Here is a 22,268-nt window from a genome sequence, read left to right on the forward strand (position 1 = left end):
GGTTGGGGAAGGTGGAGGAGGTGGTGGGGAACTTCTATGCGCAAGGGATCGAAGCAAGGCGACCGGAGGGAGGAGATCGAAGGAAGGGGCGGTTGTGGAACGAGCTCTGCTCGTCTCTGGCTCAACGGGGAAGAAAGAGAGTTGAGTGAAAGAAAATAAACACCGTGAGAAGATAATGTTGAGTTGGAAGACGCCCAACCAGTCAGACCGGTCCGGAGACGGGATGTTACAGCTTTGGTCATAAAGGTAGATTCAGAAGGCATCATCAACAAAAACAAACAAGCAGACATCAGCTCATAAGCTTTGGACTAAAGCTGGCGCTGCAATGTGCAAAAGCCAGTTTCACACGTGCATGATGGATAGCCGTCTTTTTTATCTTTTTTTTTTTGATCGAATGGATAGCCGTCATAAAGGGGAAGGAAAACACCATTGAACACATCTGTAAAAAGTACAGTGTTTACTCAGTAGTAATATCCACTGCCGAAATGGCTTATTCTCATCTCACATCTTGATATGGCTTATTCCAGAACTACAGCCTCTATCAAGTTTCTTTTGCAAGTGCCCCCTGTTTACAGATTAGTATACAGAAGTGCACACCGTCTCATGGCAAAGCATACACAAAGTTGTAGCCTGTAGAGCATTGCAAACACTTGGCAGAAGAGCTTTTGCCGTTTAGTCAAGCTATTTTCAGTTTTTTTTTCACAGCTCGTTCTTGTCAACTGTTCGAACCGGGACGGCGGGGATGGACTCCCACCACTCCCTCCACCGCCGGCTACCCTGCGGGTTCGACATGGCCTTCGCGATCCTCGTGTTCGCCAGGAGGCCGCCTGCCACCGCCCCGATCAGGATGTACTTGAACGGGATGACGGCCACCACCACTGCGGACCCGGTCAGCATCCATATCATCGTCTCTGTGTGCTGCAAAGTGCAAACAGAACAGAGCATGGTGAAATGTTACTTACGAGCTTCACATTTGTCTCATGACAGAAGAGAAGGCACAGAACGCAGTAGCCCAACAACCAAACTGGCAGAGGGATCAACCAGCCACAGCTGTGAATCAGCTGCAATGGTACCTTTGGCGACCTCGCTAGCGCGATCGCCCACAGCCTAAGGATGATGATGTTTGCTGTCTTGATGTACTCGTGCGCTTTCTTCAGGTTTTGTTGTGCTTCCACTATGCTCTCCATTGTTGTCTTGTCCGATGAAGTATCGATGATCACTTCCGAGCATATCTTGCCGATCTTTCTTTGTCTAGCCCAAACCATCATGCCAACTGCCAGCATCAGGGATGCGGCTAACACATAACCGAACCACTCACTGCATGAGGAAAATGAAGGACATCACGTTTCCTGTTACATTGTCTGACCTCAAATGCTTTCAGATACATGGCCAAGATCAACTTTAGTAATGAATATGTAGTCTTACTTGTATATGGTTAGCAATGTTACAGCAAGGATACTGCCAGTAACAAGCGGTCTTTCCCATGAGGTTATCTGCTGGATCACTGGGCGCAATTTGCTGATGGAACTGACCAATCCCTGCATAGAAGTAACAGGATGTTGGTTTAAGTCAGCACAAGAGGAGCAACAACACACAGCAAGTAAACATTAAGGAATTGATCGTACCACCAGTACGAGAAGGCTATCAGTGATGCCTTCCTCCCTCATCCCTTCAATGGCAGCATTGGCAGCGGTGACTTCCCTGGCCTCATCTTTCACTTGATCAATCTTGTTTTCTAGGGATGCCAGGGGCTGCTCATGGCCATTGGAGTCTGTCTCATGATCCTTTGCTATCTCCGCACTCAAAGGTATCACATAAGATTTGCTTAAACCCTTAAATACATAGGATGCACTCAATCGGGTAATGGTGGAGGTCTGCTTCAGGTTGCTCGCTAGTTGTTCAAGTACAAAATCACCTTTAGGCAGGTCATCATACAGTGAGAACACTAAAAAACTGGATGGAGGCGGCGGCGCCATCCTTAGCATCTCTCTTGCCGCATGGAGCCTTATTACTCCCAATATAATTCTAGAGTGTACCTCCCATTTGTGAACGGGTGATTCTATGTTGTACATTGATATAAAACGGTGAATGAAGAGTACTTCTCTTATCAGAGTAAGCCACATATCCCGCCTTGTTGAGCTTGTCATCTCGGGAAACTCCAAAACCAGAGGCTCAGGTCTGCACAGATGAACGGTTCAGGTCAAATTGGTATATGAGTATAAGCTCTATGTATGAACACCAAAAAGATCTATGTAAGATTAAACTCACAGTGACTCAAAGACGATGGCTTTATCAAACAAAGGCACGCCAAAAGGGCCTGTTGAAGCCGTGTTAATTTGGTGTTCAATTTCAGTGTGTGAAAGATCAACCTTGATAGCGGATTCGTATGTAATTTTTCCAGAAGCCTCAAAATATAGTGCCTTGTTTGTCAGGGTCACTCGACCTAGATAACCCAAAACACCAAGCATTGTAAAGATAAACTAAGGTTTACAGTATGTACTAATGAAGGTAATCAGTGAATAGATGTAGTAGAATATGTAAAATGGAAGCAATCAGAATCAAGAAACAAAGTGGTCAGATTGATTACCTGGCCAACTGGAGGTTCCAACGTGCCTCACTACCCTTTGTGTTCCTGCTGTCCCCTCCATGTGCAAAATGAATTCGTCTTCAGCAAATTCAATTCCAGTTGGAATTGGCAAGTTTTGCAAGAACTTGAAGGATCTAAAAAGATCGAAAATGTTACGCTTTATACGTTTGGGATTATGTTAGTACATAAATATTATTTGATCCAATCGCGGAACAGGCGGCATACTTATCCATCTCTTTCAGGAATCTGTCATAAGCAGGATAATGCAGCCTATTAGCTGTGGTAGCAGTGAGAGCCTCAAATGTGAATCGAGCATTGACCACGTCACAAGCCAAAGGGAATACAGAACCAAACCACACGTACGCTTCTTCTCCAACAGTTGGCTCTTCATTCACCTGTTAACCAATTGATGGCTTAGAACAAATTGACCATGATATAATGGTAAGCAGTAATACCTTTGACATGCTTACAAGAAGAGGCATGATATCTGAATAGAACAGTGAAGTCTCATCACCCATCACAGCTTCATTTGCTCCCAGTGGCTCCTTTCTGTCTTCCCTTTCTTTCGCTATGCTCTCCTGTAGCATTTAGCACGTCAATAAGTTCAGGATTCAAGCATTTTCATGTGTCACATATATATATGCTGAATTACCAACCATGGTAGTCTGTTGATCCGAAGGAGTGGGGGTTTCCCAAGCTAGCATCATATCAAAAGTGAATCGACTAAGCGATCCCTCACTTATCTTTTCTCCTATATCATGAGATGTGATGATTTGCAGGGCCTGAAGGCTACAAAACTCAACTAGTTTCCTTGAGTAGTTGTCAACTGCAGCAGTCTTTAAGCCCAACTCGAAGTCTGCAACCAAATCATTAACACTCCTGTCCAATGTCCTGTGTCGCAGAATCATACATTAGTACCAAAACTTATAAGAAATAGGCATGTTAAGTTTTTTCCCCCTTAGTAAAGCAGCAAAAGGCCCAAGCTGAACAATGATTCCCCATTTATAACATCATAGACTTGGGAAGTTCAGATCCCCATCAAACAAGTTTGAGCCGTTCTGACCAATTTGACATTCAGACAAAACACATAGACAAACGAGATTGCTTTCACATAACAGGAAAAGATAATAAAGCTCTGAACTTGTAATTGACGTGGTCTGCTTCGATAGTTCTACATGATCTAATACTGAACTTGTGCACTTGCTGAATATGGTACACCTTTTAAAGGATACAGGACTACAGGAGGCACCAAAAACTGTACAAAATGAACAAAACGGAAAAGAGGCGACGAACGGCGCACGCACAGGGAACATTGCCGGAGCACGTGGTTGGCGATGGAGGAGAGGTGCTTCCGCTCGCCACCGCCGCCGCCCGCCTTGCTTCCCGCCGCCGGCGCAACCCCTCCAGCGTCCGCCGGCAGCTTCTGCTGGTTCGCGACACCCGTGTCCATGGCTGAGGCGGCTGCGCGCGCGCTGGATGCGTCGGAAACGTCTGCGTGGAAGAGGTGGTCCATCGGGCACCGTGCGTGCGCCTATTCGTTGGACGCTGGGAGTGCATGAGCACATGCAGCTCGCCACCTCGCCCTGTTTCCCGGCGCACGCGTCCCCTGCGCCCGCCGGCCACGTCCTCCCTTCCACGGTTCCACCACTCTCGGTCGTCGTCCTCATGGCTGGCGACGGCATGGAGCGAAGCAGTAGAGCGGCAGCCGCAGTCACCGGCCCGGCCCGGCCCAACTAGTTTGTGCGGGCCATGCGGGTCGATCTGGGCTGTAGTGGGCCATAAATAGCTTGAAATCAATAATAATTCCCTTTTCGGAAAAAAAAAATGTATTACTACTACCATAGCATGATTAGATGTTATATGCATTTCGTACTGTGAATGATCATAGCGTGTGTTTCGCGGACATACAACCTTGTTGCTTAAGCATTGACAATTTGAGAAATTCATCCCATTTTTCTTGAGAATCAGACCCAATAGTTGCTTGTCCCCTGCCCAACGTCGCACACATCATCCTCCTCCTTCAGGGGTGCAGACCAAGAAGAAAACCAGTGTGGGAGACCGAACTGGAAACCTTGCGAGCTTTCCTTTGTGGAAGCCTGGAAGGTACACGAATACACTCGTAGAGGCAAGAAAAAGGTATCGCCGATGGATCGTCCAAACTCCAAAGGCAGCAAGAACCACGCATAGGCGTAGCGTAGGCCATACAAACTAAACGCAAGCTGAAGCAATTCCTCCTCCCGTGCTGCACTCTTCCGATCCCATTCCCACCCCAGTATATAGGTGCACACGAACAATGGCTTCCTGCGTCCCCGAGAATCCAACTCGTGTTCACCGTCTGAATTGCTTTGAAATCCTCTAGCTGCCGCAGAGCGAGGGGCCGGCGTCAGAACTCAAAACCAAGATCGCCCATGGCCACCGCCACGACGGCGCGCACGTACGTCGACTTCGTGCCGCCGAACAGCCTGCAGGAGGAACCCGACAAGGTGGCCCTCCGCGTCGACCTCTCCGCGGAAGGCATGCGCCCATCTCTGCTAGAGCATGCTCATTCAGTAGCTTGTCTATGATCTATATCATCCGGGATGTTACATTGGCGATTGGCTGCGTCCACGCACGAATGCAGGGTTCAGGAAGGAGCAGATCAGGGTGCAGATCGACAAATTCGGGAGGCTGCGGATAACCGGCGAGCGGCCGCTCGGCGCCGACGGTAGAAGGTGGAGGCGCTTCCACAAGGAGTTCCAGGTCCCCGATACCTGCGACGCCGCCGCCATCCGCGCGAGGCTCGACAAGGACGGCATCCTCCTCATCACCATGCCGAAGCTGTCCGCGGCGGCGGCCGAGGATCTGAAAGCGCCGGGTGCGGACATGGGTGGTGACGCCGCCGCTGGCCAGAACCACGAACCTGCAGGTCACACCAGCGCGCAGAAAGCGGGAACTGCTGCTGAAGAAGAGAAAGGCCAGGAGGAGGAGGACGCCGGGGCGGCCATGGACCATCCAGGCCAAGACGACGAACAGCACCCAAGCAGCGACAACGCCGCGGCTGCACCTGCAGCTCGCCGACCGGTGGCGTACGGGTTCGCCAAGGACAGTAGGAGGATGCTACTGGCGATCTTTGCCGTGATGCTGGCTCTGGTTGGCGCCGGCCTGTTGGCGAGGTACAGGTTGACGATGGATCAATCGGCCGAGACGGCGCCGTCAGGCAACCACATCGTCAGTCTCTCCGACAGTTGATCGTGCTGCAGCTGTGAACATCCTTGTGCATCTGAATAAAATGCAAACGTGATAGTTTACATACATTCGATTACTGTACACTGTACATACATATGACTGCCTGTTGTAACACAAAAGAAAAGAAAAACAGAGTTTTCAACTGTGGAAACACCGGTGCAAAGGGATTGTTCAGTGCAAACAAATATCTGAAACAAACGGGAAAGCCATTTCAGTGCATACAAATACTTGTATAAGCCAAGCGCAAGCTAACGCAGGCAAGCTCTCCGAGATGACATGGTAAATCGACACCAAGAATGAAGTTTGATCCCAGCAGAACACGTAATCAGGTAATTTTGTCCACAATAACCAGGAAATATGCAGCCTTTTGGATTTATACAACAACAACATAGCCTTTTGGATTTATAAGAAACAGCAATTTTCCTCTACACTGACAGCCTAATTTCGAGTACAACACCACATTTCACCAATGTTCAACAAGGCGGCGTTCCGCGCTCGCCTAGGCGGGATTAGTCGCTGCCCCCACGTCGACAGCGAAGGGACGTCGGGCTGGGACGGCGGCAGAGACTCGGAGGAGGTTGCAGCGGCGGCGGGGGAGGTCGGCTTGTGGCGGCGGAGGAGGAGGAGGTAAGGATGGGTCGGGGGAGAGGCTTCGGCATCGATCCGCGCCGGCGAGGGCAGCGGAGGAGGAAGCAGGGGAGGGTGGGGGCAGCAATCTGGGCAGCGAAGGAGGAGGCAGGAGCGGGCAGGCGCCGGCGGCGGCTGCGCAGCAGAGGAAGAGGCGGGTGGAGGAGGAAGCAGAGGTGGTCAGGTGGGGGAGGCATCGGATGGAGATAAGGTAGAGTTAGGGTTGGGACTTGGGTTGTGCTGCTTTGATGGGCCTTTTGTCCAACTTTAGGCCCACTGCCCCACTAGTCTTCAGATTTTCTTTTCTTTTAGAGATATAATTGATGTGTATAGGAAGGTATATATACATGTACAACACCGCCTAGAAAACCGCCTAGAAACGCCTAGGCTCGCTTAGGCTCTAGGCGATGGGTCACCGCCTAGAAACCGCCTTGCGCCTAGCCTAACATTGCATTTCACACAGGACTTGTTTGATACACACATTCCTCATGTGGATTGGAGGGGCCTCATCAATCCCTCCAATCCACAAGAGGAATGGTATATCCAAACTAGCCCTGAATGCTTGCCGGATCTCCAATCATAGGGCAGTGTACAGCTAATACAGGATACAACACATCAACATCAAGCCAATCGTTTTCTTTTGATGTACTTGTGTCCTAAATTTCCACCAGCAAAGACCGGAACAGAAGGCACCATCCTGTTGCACGCAAGCTACCACCTCCCATAAATTTGTACAGTATACACAGTCGAGCTGTAGATGGTCTTCTCTTGTTGCATCACCTAATAGCTCCAAGCAGATTTGCACCACCAAGCTTAGCACCAGTTAATAGCTGTTGATAAAGCAAACATAGTTAGAATTCAAGATTAGACATTGGTTTGTCTGGTACCATGGGATGTGTAGCACCTACCATGGGATGCTTTGTAACTAAGGTAAGACGGGAAATAAAACTAGACAATTGAATGAGTAGAGTAGTAGAAACATACAGTGTCACGCAGGTCAACTTCTCGCAAGTAAGCTCGCTGAAGATTTGCATCTTGCAAGTTGGTTCCAGACAACTTAGCACCCTGCACAAATCAGAATGAGCTCGACAAACAGTTCTGATTGATATTAATTAGGCACCCGATAAGGAGTGGTGTTAATGTTCAATTGTTTGCAAATTTTTAATAAACCAAAACAAAAGGAATATGTGGCGCATCAATGGAAATTGCATCACAGCTTAACAAGGATTAGACAGTTTCGCTTATGCAAATTGTCACAGACCTTAGATATGGGGGGCAAAGATATGTTTACGTCAGCACTACTATCAGTTGATATGACTAGTATACATGCCCTCTATGCAGACCCCTATTTGTGAAACAAGACGCAAAAGATGTTTAAAGTTTTAAGAACTCATCAGCATTTGACCAAAAAAGAAAATGATCCTACACTGATCCTATGTCAGCAAAAGGTAACATATCCGCTTATCATCATTCCAAGCTTGGGATTAGTCAAATAAATAAATAAATGTAATTAGAAAGAGTATTTATGAGAAATAGGTATGTACTACCTATAGAGCATGCCAGATTCTGCTAAAAGTAATTTTGCGTCTGAGTAGGGACACAAGTGGGTACCCATTGGAGTTTTTGGGTTTCTCATTTTAGTTCATTTTCTCTCCCAAACTAATTACATAGCATGCCATTTTAGTTCATTTTATCAAGTTTTGGGTCGACCCAATGACACAAAAAAGGTGGGACTTGCATCCCTATCTGAGAGCATATTCCTTCGAATCTATTCATATGGTGTGAAACAGGTAACCTAAAAAGGGAAAAGTAGTTTAAACTACATGGATATTTTATACCACGCTCGAATATGAGCCTGATAAGCTGAAGCCTTTAGCATGAGGCTTAACAATAATCACTGTCAAAATTTACTTCAGTTGTAACTTCTAACAAGAATACACAGACATTCCCTGTTAAATCATGTGATGCGATTTTTAATTTACCTTGAGATTGGCTGCTTCAAGGTTAGCTCCTCTCAAGTTGGCAGCTGTAATATTAGCGGTCTGAAAATCCATTTGAATTAATAATAAGATGCACACGTAATAATCAGCTTCCAAGATTTTATGGTTTCTGACTTGTTAAAAACCAGTCCATATAAATCTTATATTTGCAGCAATCCAGGGGAATAATATAGCATATTACTATGAATGGAAAACAATTGAACCAGGCTGTATTAGGAAAATCAAGGCATGAAACTAAAGTATGCATTCAGCCATCTTGGTGTTTAATTCATATATAGTTAGTCAACTACACATACACCTAGACATCGCCTAACACCTTTTTTAACCTTGAAAACAAACAGGCATGTCTCCTGAATGTGACTCGGTAAGCACTGAATTCTGCTACAACATTTTGGATGCTACAACATATAGCTGGGAGGATCAATGACATATATCTAAACACCAGCAGCTCTAACACTTTCATACGACAACAAGAGAAGATACAGAGATTATTCTACTGTTCATAATGATTTGTAACATTGAACAAAATGTATTTGAATGGCAACTCAATATGTTGAGTTCTTGCACTATAGTTTGCATACCTGTAAATGGGCAGAATGAAGATCCGTCTCAATGAAACTACAACGTGTTAAGCATGCATCTGCAAAGTAATCAGAGCATACAATATTTTTTATCAAGAATACGAAAATATAAAGTTGCATACCCAATTGTATAGACATAGTACAAAGTACAGGAAAAGATCTAAACCAATGCCACAGTAGGCATGAACCAAGAAATGAAAGAACAGATCAATGTTAGCATCGTTACTTTGCAGGTTCGCACTTCGAAGGTTTGCTCCATCCAGAATAGATTCTTGAAGATTTGCTCCAATAAACTCACACCTGTTACTCCAAAGCAGGTGAACAGAACGAATGCCAAATTGCACAAAAAGGAAACTGAATGAGAAAAAAAGAGGGGGGGGGGGGGATTTACTCTTAGAACCTATTTAAAAATACTACATGTAGTTTGTTGGAGTGTCTTACTCACGCAAATTGGCATTTTGGAAAGATGAGGATGAAGCTTCCACCTGCTGATAAGAATAAAAGAATATAGCGGAGAGGTATTATCAGTAAACTGTTTCATTTTTATAGCAGTAATCTTAGATAAGACCTTAAAAAATAATTTTAAATTTCGACATAATTGAAACATCTAATACAGTCACAGATGAACTAAATTAGCATAGTTGTTACGGCTTGCTACTGCTAAACAGATGATAAACAACAATAAAAGGATTTTACTGTGATTGATTTACCCCAAACTTTGCTTTGTAAAGATTAGCAAATGAAAAATCGGTATTCTTAATACACGCATAACTGAAGTCCACCTCTGACAAGTCCTGTAGAGCAAAAAAGAAACCACATTTTGTAAGTGCAAGTGCAAGTGCAAGTTGTAACAAATTACAAAAGAAGCAAGTCTCTCAAAGATCTTACAAGCTTAGACAGATCAAGACCAGATAAATTGACACCACGGAACCTGACTTTCTGAGCCTGGATGCATTTTATCACGTCCTTTCGTGTCAATTCAGCCTCTGAACTGTCAACTTTCTTCCAACCGAGCCTCTCATTTATGCAATCAGCTAAGCCCTAGAGCAGAAACTATCACCTTATGAACAACAGTTGAATCAAATAACAATCTTTTAAAGAAGACGAGACGGAATTGAGCCATTTTTCTTTTACAAGCAACTGGTAGTACTCTGCCTCGCGCAGCAGCTGCTGGTACTCAGACTCTGACATCACGGGGATGGCGCCGTCCCTGAGCCAGTTGAGCACGTGTCGAAAATGCTTACCGTCCCTGTCCACGAACACCGTCCCCTGCACACAATGACACAAATCACTCGACTGATCCTCTGAAGCCGCAAAAGAACCAGCAGCGACGAAGAGCTCCGGGCCGTACCGTGGTGGGGTGGTGCGGGAGCATGTGCCGGCCGCTGAACATGGCCGCGAGCATGGAGTCGGGCTCCCGCTGCGTCAGCGTCTCCACGGTCGTTGCGTACTTCTTGCCCCCTGCATCACGGTAAACGAATAAGCCTGCGATTCGCGCCCGAACGGCAAGGGGGGCAGCGGATCAGGGAAGGGCAAAGGGTCAGACCTATGTTGAGGAGGACAGGAGGGGAGGAGGGCTCCGGCGACTGCATGGCCGCGGTCGCCGGCTTGGGCACCGGCGGCGTGGTAGGCGGAAGGCGTCGGATTGTGGGAGGGGGGGATCTGGAGATTCTGGTTGGGGCGTTCCTTCGTCTACCTGCCGTTCTGGGTTTTACTTTTTCTTTTCCTCGTTTCTTTTCTTTTCTTTTATTTATTTTCTTTAGAAAAGGTCCCAATTCCACAATTCAATTTCAAGGTTCGTGTAATTTACACTAGCACTAGGACATTTGAACCGTCAACTTTTTTTAAAAAAAAAGTCTCCAACCTATCTACTTTTAAATCATTATAATTTTGATGGATGTACAAAGTTCAGTCTTGCAAGCTAAAACGACTCATTTGTGTTGCAAACACATGCAAACCAAATTAAAAAAACATGCAAACCTAAAAACAAAATTTGTATTTTATTTACTTTTATTAAGATGGTCTCATCGACATTATGAGTTGGGATATTGAACTTCTTTCGCTGCAAGGTGACATGTATAGCCTTTTTTCAGCATCTGTTTTAAAAAAATGGTAACTTTTTTTAAAAAAGAAATGGTAGGCCTAAGATCAGTGGTCTATGATCAAACTATTTTAAGCTTGATGAGGCCACACCAAAGTTAAAAGGTTGGCTCACTCTTTGACCCGCTCTGCATTTCCCCGAGATGAACGCCATGCATTTTCAAGAAGGCAATGCGTAACCTGAAAAGGTAGGCTTACCGCTAGAGCTGAGACTTGACCGTGTCTTCACTTTTGGGTGGGCTGCGGCACAATCGTACGGCAGGATCCAAACCACGGCAGGTCCGAAATATTTTGGATCATGCTGACACGACACGAACACGAGGGCCGTGCCGTGTCTAGGATCTTAGCTCCCGTATGGCACGGCCCACATTTTGGGTCGTGTTTGGGCCGGCACGGTACGGAAACGGCCCATCGGCCGGTAAGTAGCATGTTGTTCTACTATAACAGTTAATCTTCATTTCTAATTAACAGCAATCATGAAAGAAAATATTATTCATTCAAAAAAATCACATAATTTTTCTATCATCAATAATTTATGTGCTTCCTAATTGCAATAGTAACGTTCCAGCATTGATGCATATAAATTCAATTGCAACTATCTGGAGGGTCGTGCTTGGACCGGCACGGCACGAAGGCGTGCCGGCGTGCCATGACCGTGCTTGGACTTAATAATAGACTTCTCGTGCTAGCACAGCACGATATGATATGCCGACCGTGCCTAAAAATCTAGACCCGACATGACATGAGGCACGAGAGGACCAGGCCCAGCCGGCACGTCACGGCCCAAGTCCCAGCTCTACTTACCGCTTACGGACTCCCATACCCAACGCATACCATGACTAACCCCTCCGGCCATCATCCGCAAATTAGCATAGTATCATCAATGAAACAGGGCAATTTTCTGGAGTGAACAGCCAACCCTGCGTGACAGCATATGAACGCCATTTGTATAAAAAACTGCTGCTACTCGCTAGTCGCTGGACAGGCTTTGCTACCTCCACCAGTGTCGTATGCTTCAGGTAAACACCGCCCTTCCTTCCCTGCCCCGTTGCAGTTAGCTGCCCACCATTTCCAGACAGGAATCCTCAATTACTCATCCAAGTTGCAGCAAATAGAGGGGCCGTTACTCTACTGCTGACGACCGAACGACGAGTCCTTTTTTTCGGCTCGCACGGGGGTGGACTGTTCCCTCCCGTGCATGGCTCTGGCCATGGCGCGATCACCCTCACCAGTCACCACAGGTTGCAATTGGCGACGCGATCGCGATGCCAGGAGGACAGGTTCTGACGGCGTGTCGACGCCATCTCCCCAATTGGGCAACCGGTCGCGCGTTTCGTCAGTGTCCGGGAGCACTGCTTCCATGGGAGGGGAAGACCGGGAGTCGTCGCCGCAGTCCACGCCCGCCTGTCAGCAACTTGCCGCTGTGAACTCTGATGGATGATTCGAGTGATCCTCATTATTGTGCCGGGCGATCGCTAATCTAGCCCGTGTGGATATGGAAAGCGGAGGGAGATCGAGCCGCGCCCGTCACGTGTCTCTGTCGTCTCTACGCTCCTCTGTCGGGTGTTGCGAGCCATCGGGACGGAGCTCGATCAGAGCTGGCGTGAACATAAACTGCAACAATTATTGTGCTAGTTCCTCAGAGGAATTGAATCTCGTGGAAGTTGCTTTGACAAACAGATGATGATGATGCTCCGGTTGGAGCATGTGAGGCCGGAAATGAAACCCAACTGTTTAGGCGAAATTCGTCCTAACTCGTCCCTGCATTTCTGAACCCCACGATATAAATTATAAACTGTTCAAAATTCGCCACGACATGCATACCATATACCAAACCAAACGGAACCAATGCGTCTGCAAATATCCAGCGGGTCAGGCCGCCGACCGGGCGGCGCGCGGCCGATCTCCATCGACGCGGGCTCGCCGCCTCGCTTCATTGTCCGGTAGCCAGCAGCCAGCCGGCGGTCGAGCCGTCGCAAGCTAAGGGCGCCTGAATAATAATGCTGCGACGAGATTAATTTGAATTTGAAGCCAGGGAGCGGCCAGATGGCCGGGAGGCGCGGAGCCGCGCGCGGCGGCGCCCCGGCCTCCGCCCGTCCCCATCGGATCGGACCCGCGCGCGGTGTGCAGGCGGGTGCCCTGGGCGATACGTCGTCGTGAGGCCGGCATGTGTGGAAGGCAAGGCGGCTGCCCGGGCGCGTTCCCGCGCCATCAATGCGCGGGGTCACCCGCCGCGCCGCGCTGGCGAGCCCCTGCCCCTCCGTTGCCACCCCGCCGTCGCTCTCGCCACCGCCCGCCTCGCCGGGCCTCTGCCTCTGCCTCTGCCTCTGCCTCTGCTTGGCCAGCTAAGCTAGTCGATCGCTTGCTAGCTGCGCGCTTCGTCGCGGTCCGGCACGGGCAGGCGTATAAATCTGGGCGGCCCGTGCAAAAGCTACAGTTATAGCTGCTGTAGATGTAGCTAGCTAGCTAGCTTGTGATGGAGTCGATAATGGAGAAGCAGCAGGCGGTGGCGGTGGAAGCCGCGGCCGGCGGCGGCGGAGGAGGGGGGGATCGGGCGGGCCAGGTCGGACCAGCTGGCGCCGTCGCAGTCGCTGAGCCGGACGACGTCGGCGGAGACGGTGCTGAGCAACGCGGACACGACGAGCCTATCCCGCAAGTCCAGCTTCGGGCGGAAGCAGCGCACGGCGTCGGGCGGCGGTGGCGGCGGCGGCAACAGACACATCCGCAAGTCGCGGAGCGCGCAGCTGAAGCTGGACGTGGAGGACCTCGTCAGCAGCAGCGCCGCGCTCAGCCGCGCCTCCAGCGCCAGCCTCGGCTTCTCCTTCACCTTCACCGGCTTCACCCCGCCGCCGCAGGGCATGCACTCCGCCGACCCGGCGACCTTCAGCGACGACGACAGCCGTACGCACGATCAATTCCATATATATATAAACTACTAGCCATATATACATATATATAAGTCCGAAGCTACCTAGCTAGCTAGCTCTAAAGACGGTTGCACGACGTCGGCTCTGACCTCTGAGCGACCATCTATCTAAACTGCTTGCACCCTGCAGCCATGGACATCGAGGCCGGCGCGCGGCGGCGCAAGAAGCTGATGACGGAGCCGACCTTGCCGATATACCTCAAGGTAAACCACAGCACACAATTACCAGAACACCATGCATGTGGCAGCGAAAAGCTTCGTTGGTATTACTCGTCATCAGCGGCGGCCGGCGGCGCACGCACGATCTGTTCATGGTCCGGGTTTAGCGGGTTTTTTAAACCAATCCGGCCAGCCCGCAGTGGAGTCGAGTTGAACGGGTTGAAACCCACGGGTTAGACGGGTTTCGACGGATTCAGATTGTCGCTCTCAGAGCCGGGGGTCTTCGCTCGTGTGCTGACGCTGCAGCTGCCGCCGCCGGCCGCTCCGCTCTTGAGGGGCAGCCTGTCCGTGGCCTTGTGCGTGGCCGCCGGCCACCACGTCTGGCTAGTGGCTCCTGCTCCGCCGGCACGGAGCCACGGACCGGCACGGGCTGCCCCTGTCTCTCCGGCGTGTGTGCTGCTCCGCCGCGGCCTCGTCGCGGTGAGGCCTTTCGCGGGGATGGGGACGTGGGGCTTGACCCTGCTGAGAAAGACGTACGGTGAACTGGCTGAGCACGGCTGGATGTTCCTGCCTTCCCGGAGGAGCCCCGCCGCGTGGGACTTGACGCTGCGCGTGTTGCCGCGGCCCTCCCCTAAATCCAACGAGGAGGTCGAGCAGCTCATCCTGAACGCGCACTCCACGGCTTCTGCTTACCCACCATGGCTGCCGCCTCGCCCGGCGGCTGCTGGTCGCCACGGATTAGACGGGTTTCAACGGATTCATCGCGAGCGGCCGGGCCGGCGAGCGAAGGGCGCCGTGGAGTGCCGAGAAGGTGGACGCAGCTAGTGAGGCAAGGTAGGATTAGGACTGCGCGGCCTCCGCTTGGGGGGAGATGGCCGTGAGCGAGCTAGTGAGAGGCAGCTGCAGCCCGCAACACATCACGCACTCCTGGGATGCAAGACGACAGATAGTAGAGAAACGGAGGTTGAAGACAATATTACCGGGCTGAGCGGTAGAACCCGGACTAAACCAACCCGTAGGGAGCATGTAGAATGTGTTTGATACGGGCCGATTCTACAGGTTCGGTGGGTTGAACCCGGACCATGTACAGGGCAGGATCTGACGAAGTGACGATGGATGCATGCAGTTCACGGAGGTGAAGTACAGGGTGGCGGCGAAGGGCTCGTCGCGGGAGATCCTGGGCGGGATATCCGGGTCGGCGTCCCCCGGCGAGGTGCTGGCGCTGATGGGCCCGTCCGGCAGCGGCAAGACGACGCTGCTGAGCATCCTGGGCGGCAGGGCCGGCGGCGGCGCCGTGGAGGGCTGCGTCTCCTACAACGACGAGCCCTACGGCAAGTCCCTCAAGCGCAGGTAACCTACCCACCACCGTGTCGACTCATCGACGCGCGCCTTAATTGCACCACTGCTTTAACTAACTAGCAGGGCATGGGCATCTAACTAATACTAATTCAATATTCATTTAACTAATTAATTAAAAAATAATGGTATTGAACTCTCTGGGGCAGAGTTTATACATTATCAGCTAGAGCTAGGTGCTTAATTAATTAATTAGTTGTGTGGTCAGTAGCTTTCGGTAAGTTAAGTGGGTCCATCGGCCGGTGATGAGGTGTTGCTCGTAGCTACAGGTGGTGTCCATGCACGCAATACCTGTGCCTGTCTGTAGCTGGTAAGTGCATGCTGAAAAGATGCAGCTTAGCTAGCTGCCTAACTGTGGCTCACGGTTATCCTGCGAGTTTGTTAACTGTTGACGCATGGCCTCTCGCTCTCCGGCCTACTGTTCATCCAACTCTCGTTGTGAGGGATTGTCTGCACAGTGCAGTACTGTCTGTGCCCGAGGGAATTGACCTGACAGGCCTTTTAGGGGAAAAAATGACCTCTTTTTTGAGCAACAGAAAAAGAAAGGGAAACGACCTGGCTGACGGCGGCCTTGTCACTTTCTCCTCCATTGCAAAGTAGACGGCCTGGCCCAAAGACGGGTCTCGGGCGAGTAAATTTAGAGTTTTTTTTTATTTTTATATTATTATTTTTTCGATTTATCAAAAATATATTAGTCTCATAAAAATATTATTAATTGATATTATATTACGTAGAAAACCTATGAATATATGTCAGTAATAGAAATTGTAGAGAAACAATTAAGATAGATGTAAAAATAGCAGAATTATTTATTAGCGTTGATTAAATTCTAAGGACGAGTAATTATTGTCGTAAATATTGGCAGACATGACAGATGATTTGTATTTTCAAGTGTTCTACGGGTCATGAGAAGTTAGATATGGTCCTGAAGGGGTAGATTTGTCAGAGTTTAGCTCGATCACAAAAAAGTACCCCGAGCTAGAGAGAGGACTTGGATTTCAATATCCAATTGGCTATATAAAGCTTTCGGTTTTAGTCGAGATGAACATGAGATCTCTGTCATGGCAGTGGTTAGTCGAAGGGAACCAGTATTTTGGGAGCTATTGCCGTAGAAAAGGACGCAAAACTAGAGGAACTATGTCAATATAAGTAATAGCCGAGACTTACCGCTTGTGTTGTTTGTTCAAGCATTCGAGAAGATTAGTTTTAGAACTGAAGCGGGCGGGGATCATGAAGGCCAGAGAGATATAGTATCGGAAGAAACCGAGACGATGCATGAACCTCATGAAGAAGGTGGTGAACTCGAGATTTTAGAAGATGATAGACATGCTGCACACGAACCTCGTCAAGCAACTGGTCAGGCTGATGAAGGGGAAAACATTCCAGAGATAGTTAAGAGTTTCAGAGGGAGGGTGAAAAATAGCACAATGCAATGAATGATGACTCCTCGGATGATGATGATGACGAAGATTATCATGTCCCACACACACTGGCCCGGGTATAGATGGGGCGATGTCCTATTTATAGATGGAGTTATTTGGTCTATAGGCATGGTTCACGCATGTCTATCGCCGATTCAAACGGCGGTAGGTCCTCCCACATTTTTAATTATAATGGGGTGCAGAAGAATCTGATGTAAGGTGACATGACATCGAAATCGTAATTGAAACTCATAAATATCTCATAAAAATATATTTTCACATTCTATTAGAGTTAAATCTAATTTGTATTAATTTTTTAAAAAATATTTCCCTAACCTCCGCTACCTCTATTATTTTCTTAAATATATCTAAACGTAAAGAAAATAATTACATTACAGACAGCCTATAAAATAATTAAACAATTAATTACAGCACTGAGAGCATATAAAATAATAAAAAATGTGGCAGTACCTACCGCCGTTTCAAACGGCGATACTGCCGTTTCAAACGGCGATAGGACACAGGCCGTCTACAGACCGGCTACAGCCGGCTATAGCGGCACTGTAGCCCGGCGGTAGCACCTACCGCCAGTTCATCCGGCGGTAGGTAGCTACCGTCGGATGAACCGGTGATATGCTTCATGGGCCGTGGGCCAGAGTCCTTACTGCCGGTTCATCCGGCGGTATCTCATTACCGCCAAACGAACCGGCGGCAGGGTGACAATTTTGCAAAAAAAAAATTGATATATATTTTTGATAAATCTAAAAAAAATAATATAAAAAAATTCGTAAATTTAGCCCTTCTACGGGCCTGGCTGTTCTTGGGCTAGGTCTCTGTTCGTTCCGTTCCGTTCGCTTCCCGCTGGCATGGCGGCGCGCGCCTCTCGCCCGCCGTTCCCGCGCCCTCCCCCGTCTCCTCCTGAGTCGCCGGCGGCTTCGGCCGAATGAGTTGTTCCAAGTATAGTGGGGTCGGCCGGTGACTCCTCATGCTGCGGTGCTCCCACATGTTAGCGTCAGTCCACAACCCGCTCTCCTGGTCTCATGTTTCGGCTGCCACTCGCTTGTCGCCGTTACAATCCCTATGAATCCATGATGGGTGGGTGGCCAACCTACCTAACGGCTCTGGTTCGTGCTCATCGATTCAGCGGCGAGATCCAGGGTTGATCATTCGCCAATCCAATGAGTAAGAGCCACTAAATAATCAGTTGATCTACTAGCAGTGTGCCAATCCCTCATTTCTGCAGACTGTTCGGCCAATTTCCTCAGCCAGTTATGGTTAGAAGCGTTGAACGTGCAAGTCTGAAGTTTCCGTGTTCAGACGTCAATGGATTCTCGGATCACCATCCCGTGAATGATGAATTGATGATGCCCCTCATGCCTGTCATTGTCGCAAGGGCTGCCTCCGTCTCTGCTTCTGCCCAGTCATTTTAGTTGTAGCTGTTGATGGAGGCTTGTGTTTGACTACTCTGTAGTAGGGTCCTTGGGGAGACACTAAGGAAGGACACCTGTGTAGTATATCCACTAACCTTTTTTTTGTTAGTAATAGATCCACTAACTGTTAACTATAATCTTCCTTTCCCTACTTCCGGTTGGAAAAAGCCTTGAGATAAAATCAGCACATGATTCGTTATTTAGAATGAGAGACATAACATCTCGTAGTTATCAGGTGCTATGTATGATGCAAGATGTATGATTCACTGAAGGATGACAACTGACAAATAAGACCAAGAAATAGGTTTGACTGTCAAATAGGTTGGGGCGTATCACGATATATCTTACAAAATATTGACATTACATCAGAGGGTTCTATTGATCAATGGCCTTTTTGTGTGTGTGTGTGGGTGTGGGGGGGGGGGGGGGGGGGGGGGGCTTTTAAATATTCTGTAGAGTGCAGAGGTTCAGGCCTTGCGACAGAAAGTAAACTTATGTGTCGAGTTTCCTTTTCGGGAAGGTTCAAAAGCACATAGAAATGAATCTGGGAATCACGGCTGTACATTTACAATTTCTCTCTGCTAGTAATGTTATAATTTTTAGCTTTGTGGCTATACTTGTGCTGACTTCTGCCAACAATGGCCTTGCAGTATAATAACTGTTGCTTCATAGGATATGACTTGTGAGTACACATGTTGACATATAGTTGGACTCATATTTGCTTGCAGAATAGGATTTGTGACTCAAGATGATGTTCTCTTTACCCATCTTACCGTGAAGGAGACATTGACTTACGCAGCACTACTTCGTCTCCCAAGAACAATGACAAGGCAACAAAAAAGAGAACGAGCAATGGACATCATATATGAGCTTGGCCTTGAAAGGTAGACTGTAAGCATTTCTTCATTGTTGCCTGTTCACTATTCTTACAAGGTTGCTTAATTTTTTGCATTCAAAGGTGCCAGGACACAATGATTGGGGGATCTTTTGTGCGTGGGGTATCAGGGGGTGAAAGGAAAAGAGTTTGCATTGGAAATGAGATTCTGATCAATCCATCTTTATTGTTTCTTGATGAGCCAACATCTGGGCTGGATTCAACTACAGCCCTAAGGATCATTCAACTTCTTCATGACATAGCTGAGGTGAGGTGGAAGCAACTACTAATGATTAATGGCAGGTTGGTTGTCATCAGTTCAGTTCGTCCTTAATTTAGTTGATTTCTGCAGGATGGGAAGACGGTGATCACCACAATTCACCAACCATCTAGCAGGCTGTTTCATAAGTTTGACAAGCTTATCCTCCTCGGCAAAGGAAGTCTGCTATACTTTGGGAAGGCATCTGAAGCCATGCCCTACTTCCAGTCCATTGGATGCACCCCATTTATCGCGATGAACCCAGCAGAGTTTCTACTGGATCTCGCCAATGGCAACACTAACGATGTTTCAGTCCCTTCAGAATTAGATGATAAGGTGCATATGGAAAATCACACTTTGGAGAATAATTCCAAGACTGACTACAGGCCATCAGCACAAGATGTTCATGAGGTGAAGCATGAAATCAATGTGCTGGTGTTATGATATATGAATTGGATTTTAATTGTACTGAATAATGTATTTATGATGTTATGCAGTATTTAGTAGATGCTTATGAGACTCGCGTGGCTTTTAAAGAGAAGAAGAAGCTTCTAGCTCCACTTCCAATCAGTGATGACCTGAAAGTAACTATAACATCATCAAAGCGAGAGTGGGGCACAAGCTGGTGGCAGCAATATTCCATCCTCTTTTGTAGAGGGATCAAGGAAAGACGGCATGATTATTTGAGCTGGATGAGAATAACCCAGGTCATAGCTACATCAATTATCTTAGGTTTACTGTGGTGGCACTCTGATCCCAGCACACTAAAAGGTCTCGAAGATCAGGTATACACACACGACTACTATTTGATTCGGTTAAGTTATTTCCCATACAACTAATTGATACATCGTAGCATCATAAGACAATGCCATTTTGTGCATGCAGGCTGGCCTACTGTTTTTCATTGCTGTGTTTTGGGGTTTCTTTCTTGTCTTTACTGCAATCTTTACATTCCCTCAAGAGAGGGCAATGTTGAACAAGGAGCGTGCAGTTGACATGTACAAGCTCAGTGCATACTTCTTGGCCAGAACAACAAGTGATCTACCACTTGACCTTTTCCTCCCTGTCATATTCATGGTGATCGTCTACTTTTTTTTTCGCGACTGTGCCTGAGCACATTTTTCATTAAGAAGGGAAGAAAAAAGTTTACAAAGGGCTGGTTACAGAGAAGTGGAACCAACCCCGGACTTAGCGCTGAACGATTACAAAATAACCGTGTTGCGACCTGGGGACCGACCTAAGGCACTAGCCACCATATCTAAATGCCTAAAACCTGCTTGAACCCAGGCCTCAAAGCAACTGCCACACATTTCTTTCTTAGCATGTTGACTGTCTTCCTCAGCATAATTGCTGCTCAGGTATGAAGTTCAGAGCTAGTTTTGCTAATTTTCAAAAAGTTTTTATTGCTGGCTTAGTAGTTACAAACTTACAGTGACTGTTATAAATGGAGAAAACATGACGAGCATCAAATTTGTGCCCAATAGATAGCCAATAATAAACCACTTGGGGTCAATGAGAGGCATATAGTGAACACGAGGATGTTCTCTTGTCATGACCATTAATCCATATTACTACCCATCGGTTAAGGTTACTAGAGGATACTGCAAAAGGATATTAACAGTGATTCTTTTCAGAACTAGTGGTCTCAACAAAAGTGATATTGCAGGGACTCGGATTGGCAATTGGAGCTACCCTGCTGGATATCAAGAAGGCAACAACTCTAGCTTCAGTTACAGTCATGACTTTCATGCTAGCAGGTGGCTTCTTTGTAAAGGTGAGTGCATTACCTGATGCAGCACTGTTGTAGTTACTGCAGAATTATGTATGAGTGTGTGATCTCGCAAAAACAGGCACTTGGCTTGGAGCACTGCATAGCTATGTCCTAATTCTACTCTGATGATCTGCAGAGGGTCCCCCCATTCATCTCCTGGCTGCGCTACCTGTCCTTCAACTACCACACGTACAGGCTCCTGCTTAAGGTGCTGTACCATCCCGTGCCGGACATCCTGACCACCACGAAACACATTGACAACGGCGCCACCGAGGTCGCGGCTCTCGTCGCCATGATCATCGGGTACCGGGTGCTGGCGTACCTGTCGCTGAGATGGGTGAAGGTCCCAAACAGCTAGCACATCGCATCACCGCGTTTGTGGACTGACTGCAGCCTGAACTCCTTGAGGCTGCAAACTGCAAGGGTTTGGGTGTGTAGGGAAGTTTTTATATTACGCCGTGAAAAGATGGAATTCTTTTACTTTTCTGTCTTTTTCAACTAAAGTTCAGAGGACCCCGAAGGCCAAATTTGGGAACTGAACAAGAAGAATCTGTAACGAGTATCAGAGACAAGATGTGTTGTAATTTTTCTTTCACAAAGATTACTTGTTTTAAGTGATCAGGAAGTTAATAAGCGTGAGTTTAGATTTGAGGGCATATTCTTAGGACAGGTAGTTTTAGGACAAACCCTACTCATACTCCCAAGCATGCCTAACATTAGGAGTATGCTCATACCGATGGACGGAGATACGGAGTCACGTAACCACAGGGTGAAGGTCTGATGTTTTACACTTTAGGGGGCAGACATTCATCCGCATCAGGCTTGACAGTCCCTGCAGTGTTTGTTTCTGTCGTTCTATGCAGAAAAGAACACTGAAGTTTGTAGGATCCATCTTTCCAACTTGTGAATAGAGAGCTCTTTTCTTCTTTTGCTACTGTTGTTAGGGTAAAAA

General features: G+C 47.9%; 4 protein-coding genes across 7 annotated transcripts; 2 read left to right on the forward strand and 2 right to left on the reverse strand.

Moving 5' to 3' along the window:
• Positions 1-699: 699 nt before the first annotated feature.
• On the reverse strand, positions 700-4,037 carry LOC120648261. The gene is made up of 10 exons (XM_039924988.1): positions 3,892-4,037; positions 3,244-3,478; positions 3,058-3,165; positions 2,813-2,982; positions 2,588-2,721; positions 2,269-2,443; positions 1,626-2,178; positions 1,426-1,538; positions 1,074-1,317; positions 700-918 (listed from the first exon to the last, which is right to left on the reverse strand). The coding sequence occupies exons 1-10, from the start codon at positions 4,035-4,037 to the stop codon at positions 700-702; spliced, it is 2,097 nt and encodes a 698-aa protein (XP_039780922.1).
• Positions 4,038-4,890: 853 nt separating this feature from the next.
• Positions 4,891-5,963, forward strand: LOC120647257. Its single transcript, XM_039923978.1, has 2 exons — positions 4,891-5,101; positions 5,208-5,963. Exons 1-2 carry the CDS (start codon positions 4,996-4,998, stop codon positions 5,813-5,815), a joined length of 714 nt encoding a protein of 237 aa, XP_039779912.1. The 5' UTR covers positions 4,891-4,995; the 3' UTR covers positions 5,816-5,963.
• A 796-nt stretch (positions 5,964-6,759) lies between these two features.
• On the reverse strand, positions 6,760-10,728 carry LOC120647256 (FH protein interacting protein FIP2-like). 2 transcript variants are annotated; one of them, XM_039923977.1, is made up of 11 exons: positions 10,567-10,728; positions 10,372-10,481; positions 10,155-10,289; positions 9,909-10,061; positions 9,731-9,814; positions 9,462-9,505; positions 9,247-9,320; positions 9,021-9,079; positions 8,422-8,481; positions 7,424-7,504; positions 6,760-7,269 (listed from the first exon to the last, which is right to left on the reverse strand). In XM_039923977.1, exons 1-11 carry the CDS (start codon positions 10,610-10,612, stop codon positions 7,216-7,218), a joined length of 900 nt encoding a protein of 299 aa, XP_039779911.1. In that variant the 5' UTR covers positions 10,613-10,728; the 3' UTR covers positions 6,760-7,215. The 2 variants fall into 2 exon arrangements, with proteins under 2 accessions (XP_039779911.1, XP_039779910.1); XM_039923976.1 differs by having other exon boundaries at positions 9,462-9,508.
• Positions 10,729-13,560: 2,832 nt separating this feature from the next.
• LOC120647250 (ABC transporter G family member 22-like) lies at positions 13,561-22,243 on the forward strand. 3 transcript variants are annotated; one of them, XM_039923968.1, is made up of 10 exons: positions 13,561-14,021; positions 14,177-14,250; positions 15,332-15,555; positions 19,141-19,296; positions 19,371-19,554; positions 19,639-19,956; positions 20,043-20,330; positions 20,431-20,622; positions 21,212-21,319; positions 21,453-22,243. In XM_039923968.1, the coding sequence occupies exons 1-10, from the start codon at positions 13,979-13,981 to the stop codon at positions 21,672-21,674; spliced, it is 1,809 nt and encodes a 602-aa protein (XP_039779902.1). In that variant the 5' UTR covers positions 13,561-13,978; the 3' UTR covers positions 21,675-22,243. The 3 variants fall into 3 exon arrangements, 2 of the variants coding, with proteins under 2 accessions (XP_039779902.1, XP_039779903.1); XM_039923969.1 differs by having other exon boundaries at positions 19,639-19,881; positions 21,453-21,934; XR_005664726.1 differs by having other exon boundaries at positions 13,580-14,021; positions 20,431-20,903; positions 21,453-21,689.
• The last annotated feature ends 25 nt before the right edge of the window (positions 22,244-22,268 follow it).

This window comes from Panicum virgatum, chromosome 9K (assembly GCF_016808335.1).
Source record: "Panicum virgatum strain AP13 chromosome 9K, P.virgatum_v5, whole genome shotgun sequence".
Lineage (NCBI taxonomy): Eukaryota > Viridiplantae > Streptophyta > Magnoliopsida > Poales > Poaceae > Panicum > Panicum virgatum.

What these genes read in the sequence shown, in the direction of transcription:
- LOC120647250 (XM_039923968.1), top strand. Translation starts at nt 13,979, where the DNA reads ATGCACTCCGCCGACCCGGCGACCTTCAGCGACGACGACAGCC. An exon ending in TCCTCCCTGTCATATTCATG is followed by an intron (nt 20,623 to 21,211) that starts GTGATCGTCTAC and finishes GTGATATTGCAG; the next exon opens with GGACTCGGATTGGCAATTGG. An exon ending in CAGGTGGCTTCTTTGTAAAG is followed by an intron (nt 21,320 to 21,452) that starts GTGAGTGCATTA and finishes GATGATCTGCAG; the next exon opens with AGGGTCCCCCCATTCATCTC.
- LOC120648261 (XM_039924988.1), bottom strand. Translation starts at nt 4,037, where the DNA reads ATGGACACGGGTGTCGCGAACCAGCAGAAGCTGCCGGCGGACGCTGGA. An exon ending in TTCCTGAAAGAGATGGATAA is followed by an intron (nt 2,722 to 2,812) that starts GTATGCCGCCTG and finishes CGATCTTTTTAG; the next exon opens with ATCCTTCAAGTTCTTGCAAA. An exon ending in GCCATCGTCTTTGAGTCACT is followed by an intron (nt 2,179 to 2,268) that starts GTGAGTTTAATC and finishes TCATCTGTGCAG; the next exon opens with ACCTGAGCCTCTGGTTTTGG.
- LOC120647257 (XM_039923978.1), top strand. Translation starts at nt 4,996, where the DNA reads ATGGCCACCGCCACGACGGCGCGCACGTACGTCGACTTCGTGCCGCCG. An exon ending in CGTCGACCTCTCCGCGGAAG is followed by an intron (nt 5,102 to 5,207) that starts GCATGCGCCCAT and finishes GCACGAATGCAG; the next exon opens with GGTTCAGGAAGGAGCAGATC.
- LOC120647256 (XM_039923976.1), bottom strand. Translation starts at nt 10,612, where the DNA reads ATGCAGTCGCCGGAGCCCTCCTCCCCTCCTGTCCTCCTCAACATAG. An exon ending in TTTACAAAGCAAAGTTTGGG is followed by an intron (nt 9,509 to 9,730) that starts GTAAATCAATCA and finishes TATTCTTATCAG; the next exon opens with CAGGTGGAAGCTTCATCCTC. An exon ending in TTGAAGCAGCCAATCTCAAG is followed by an intron (nt 7,505 to 8,421) that starts GTAAATTAAAAA and finishes TGATTTGTGCAG; the next exon opens with GGTGCTAAGTTGTCTGGAAC.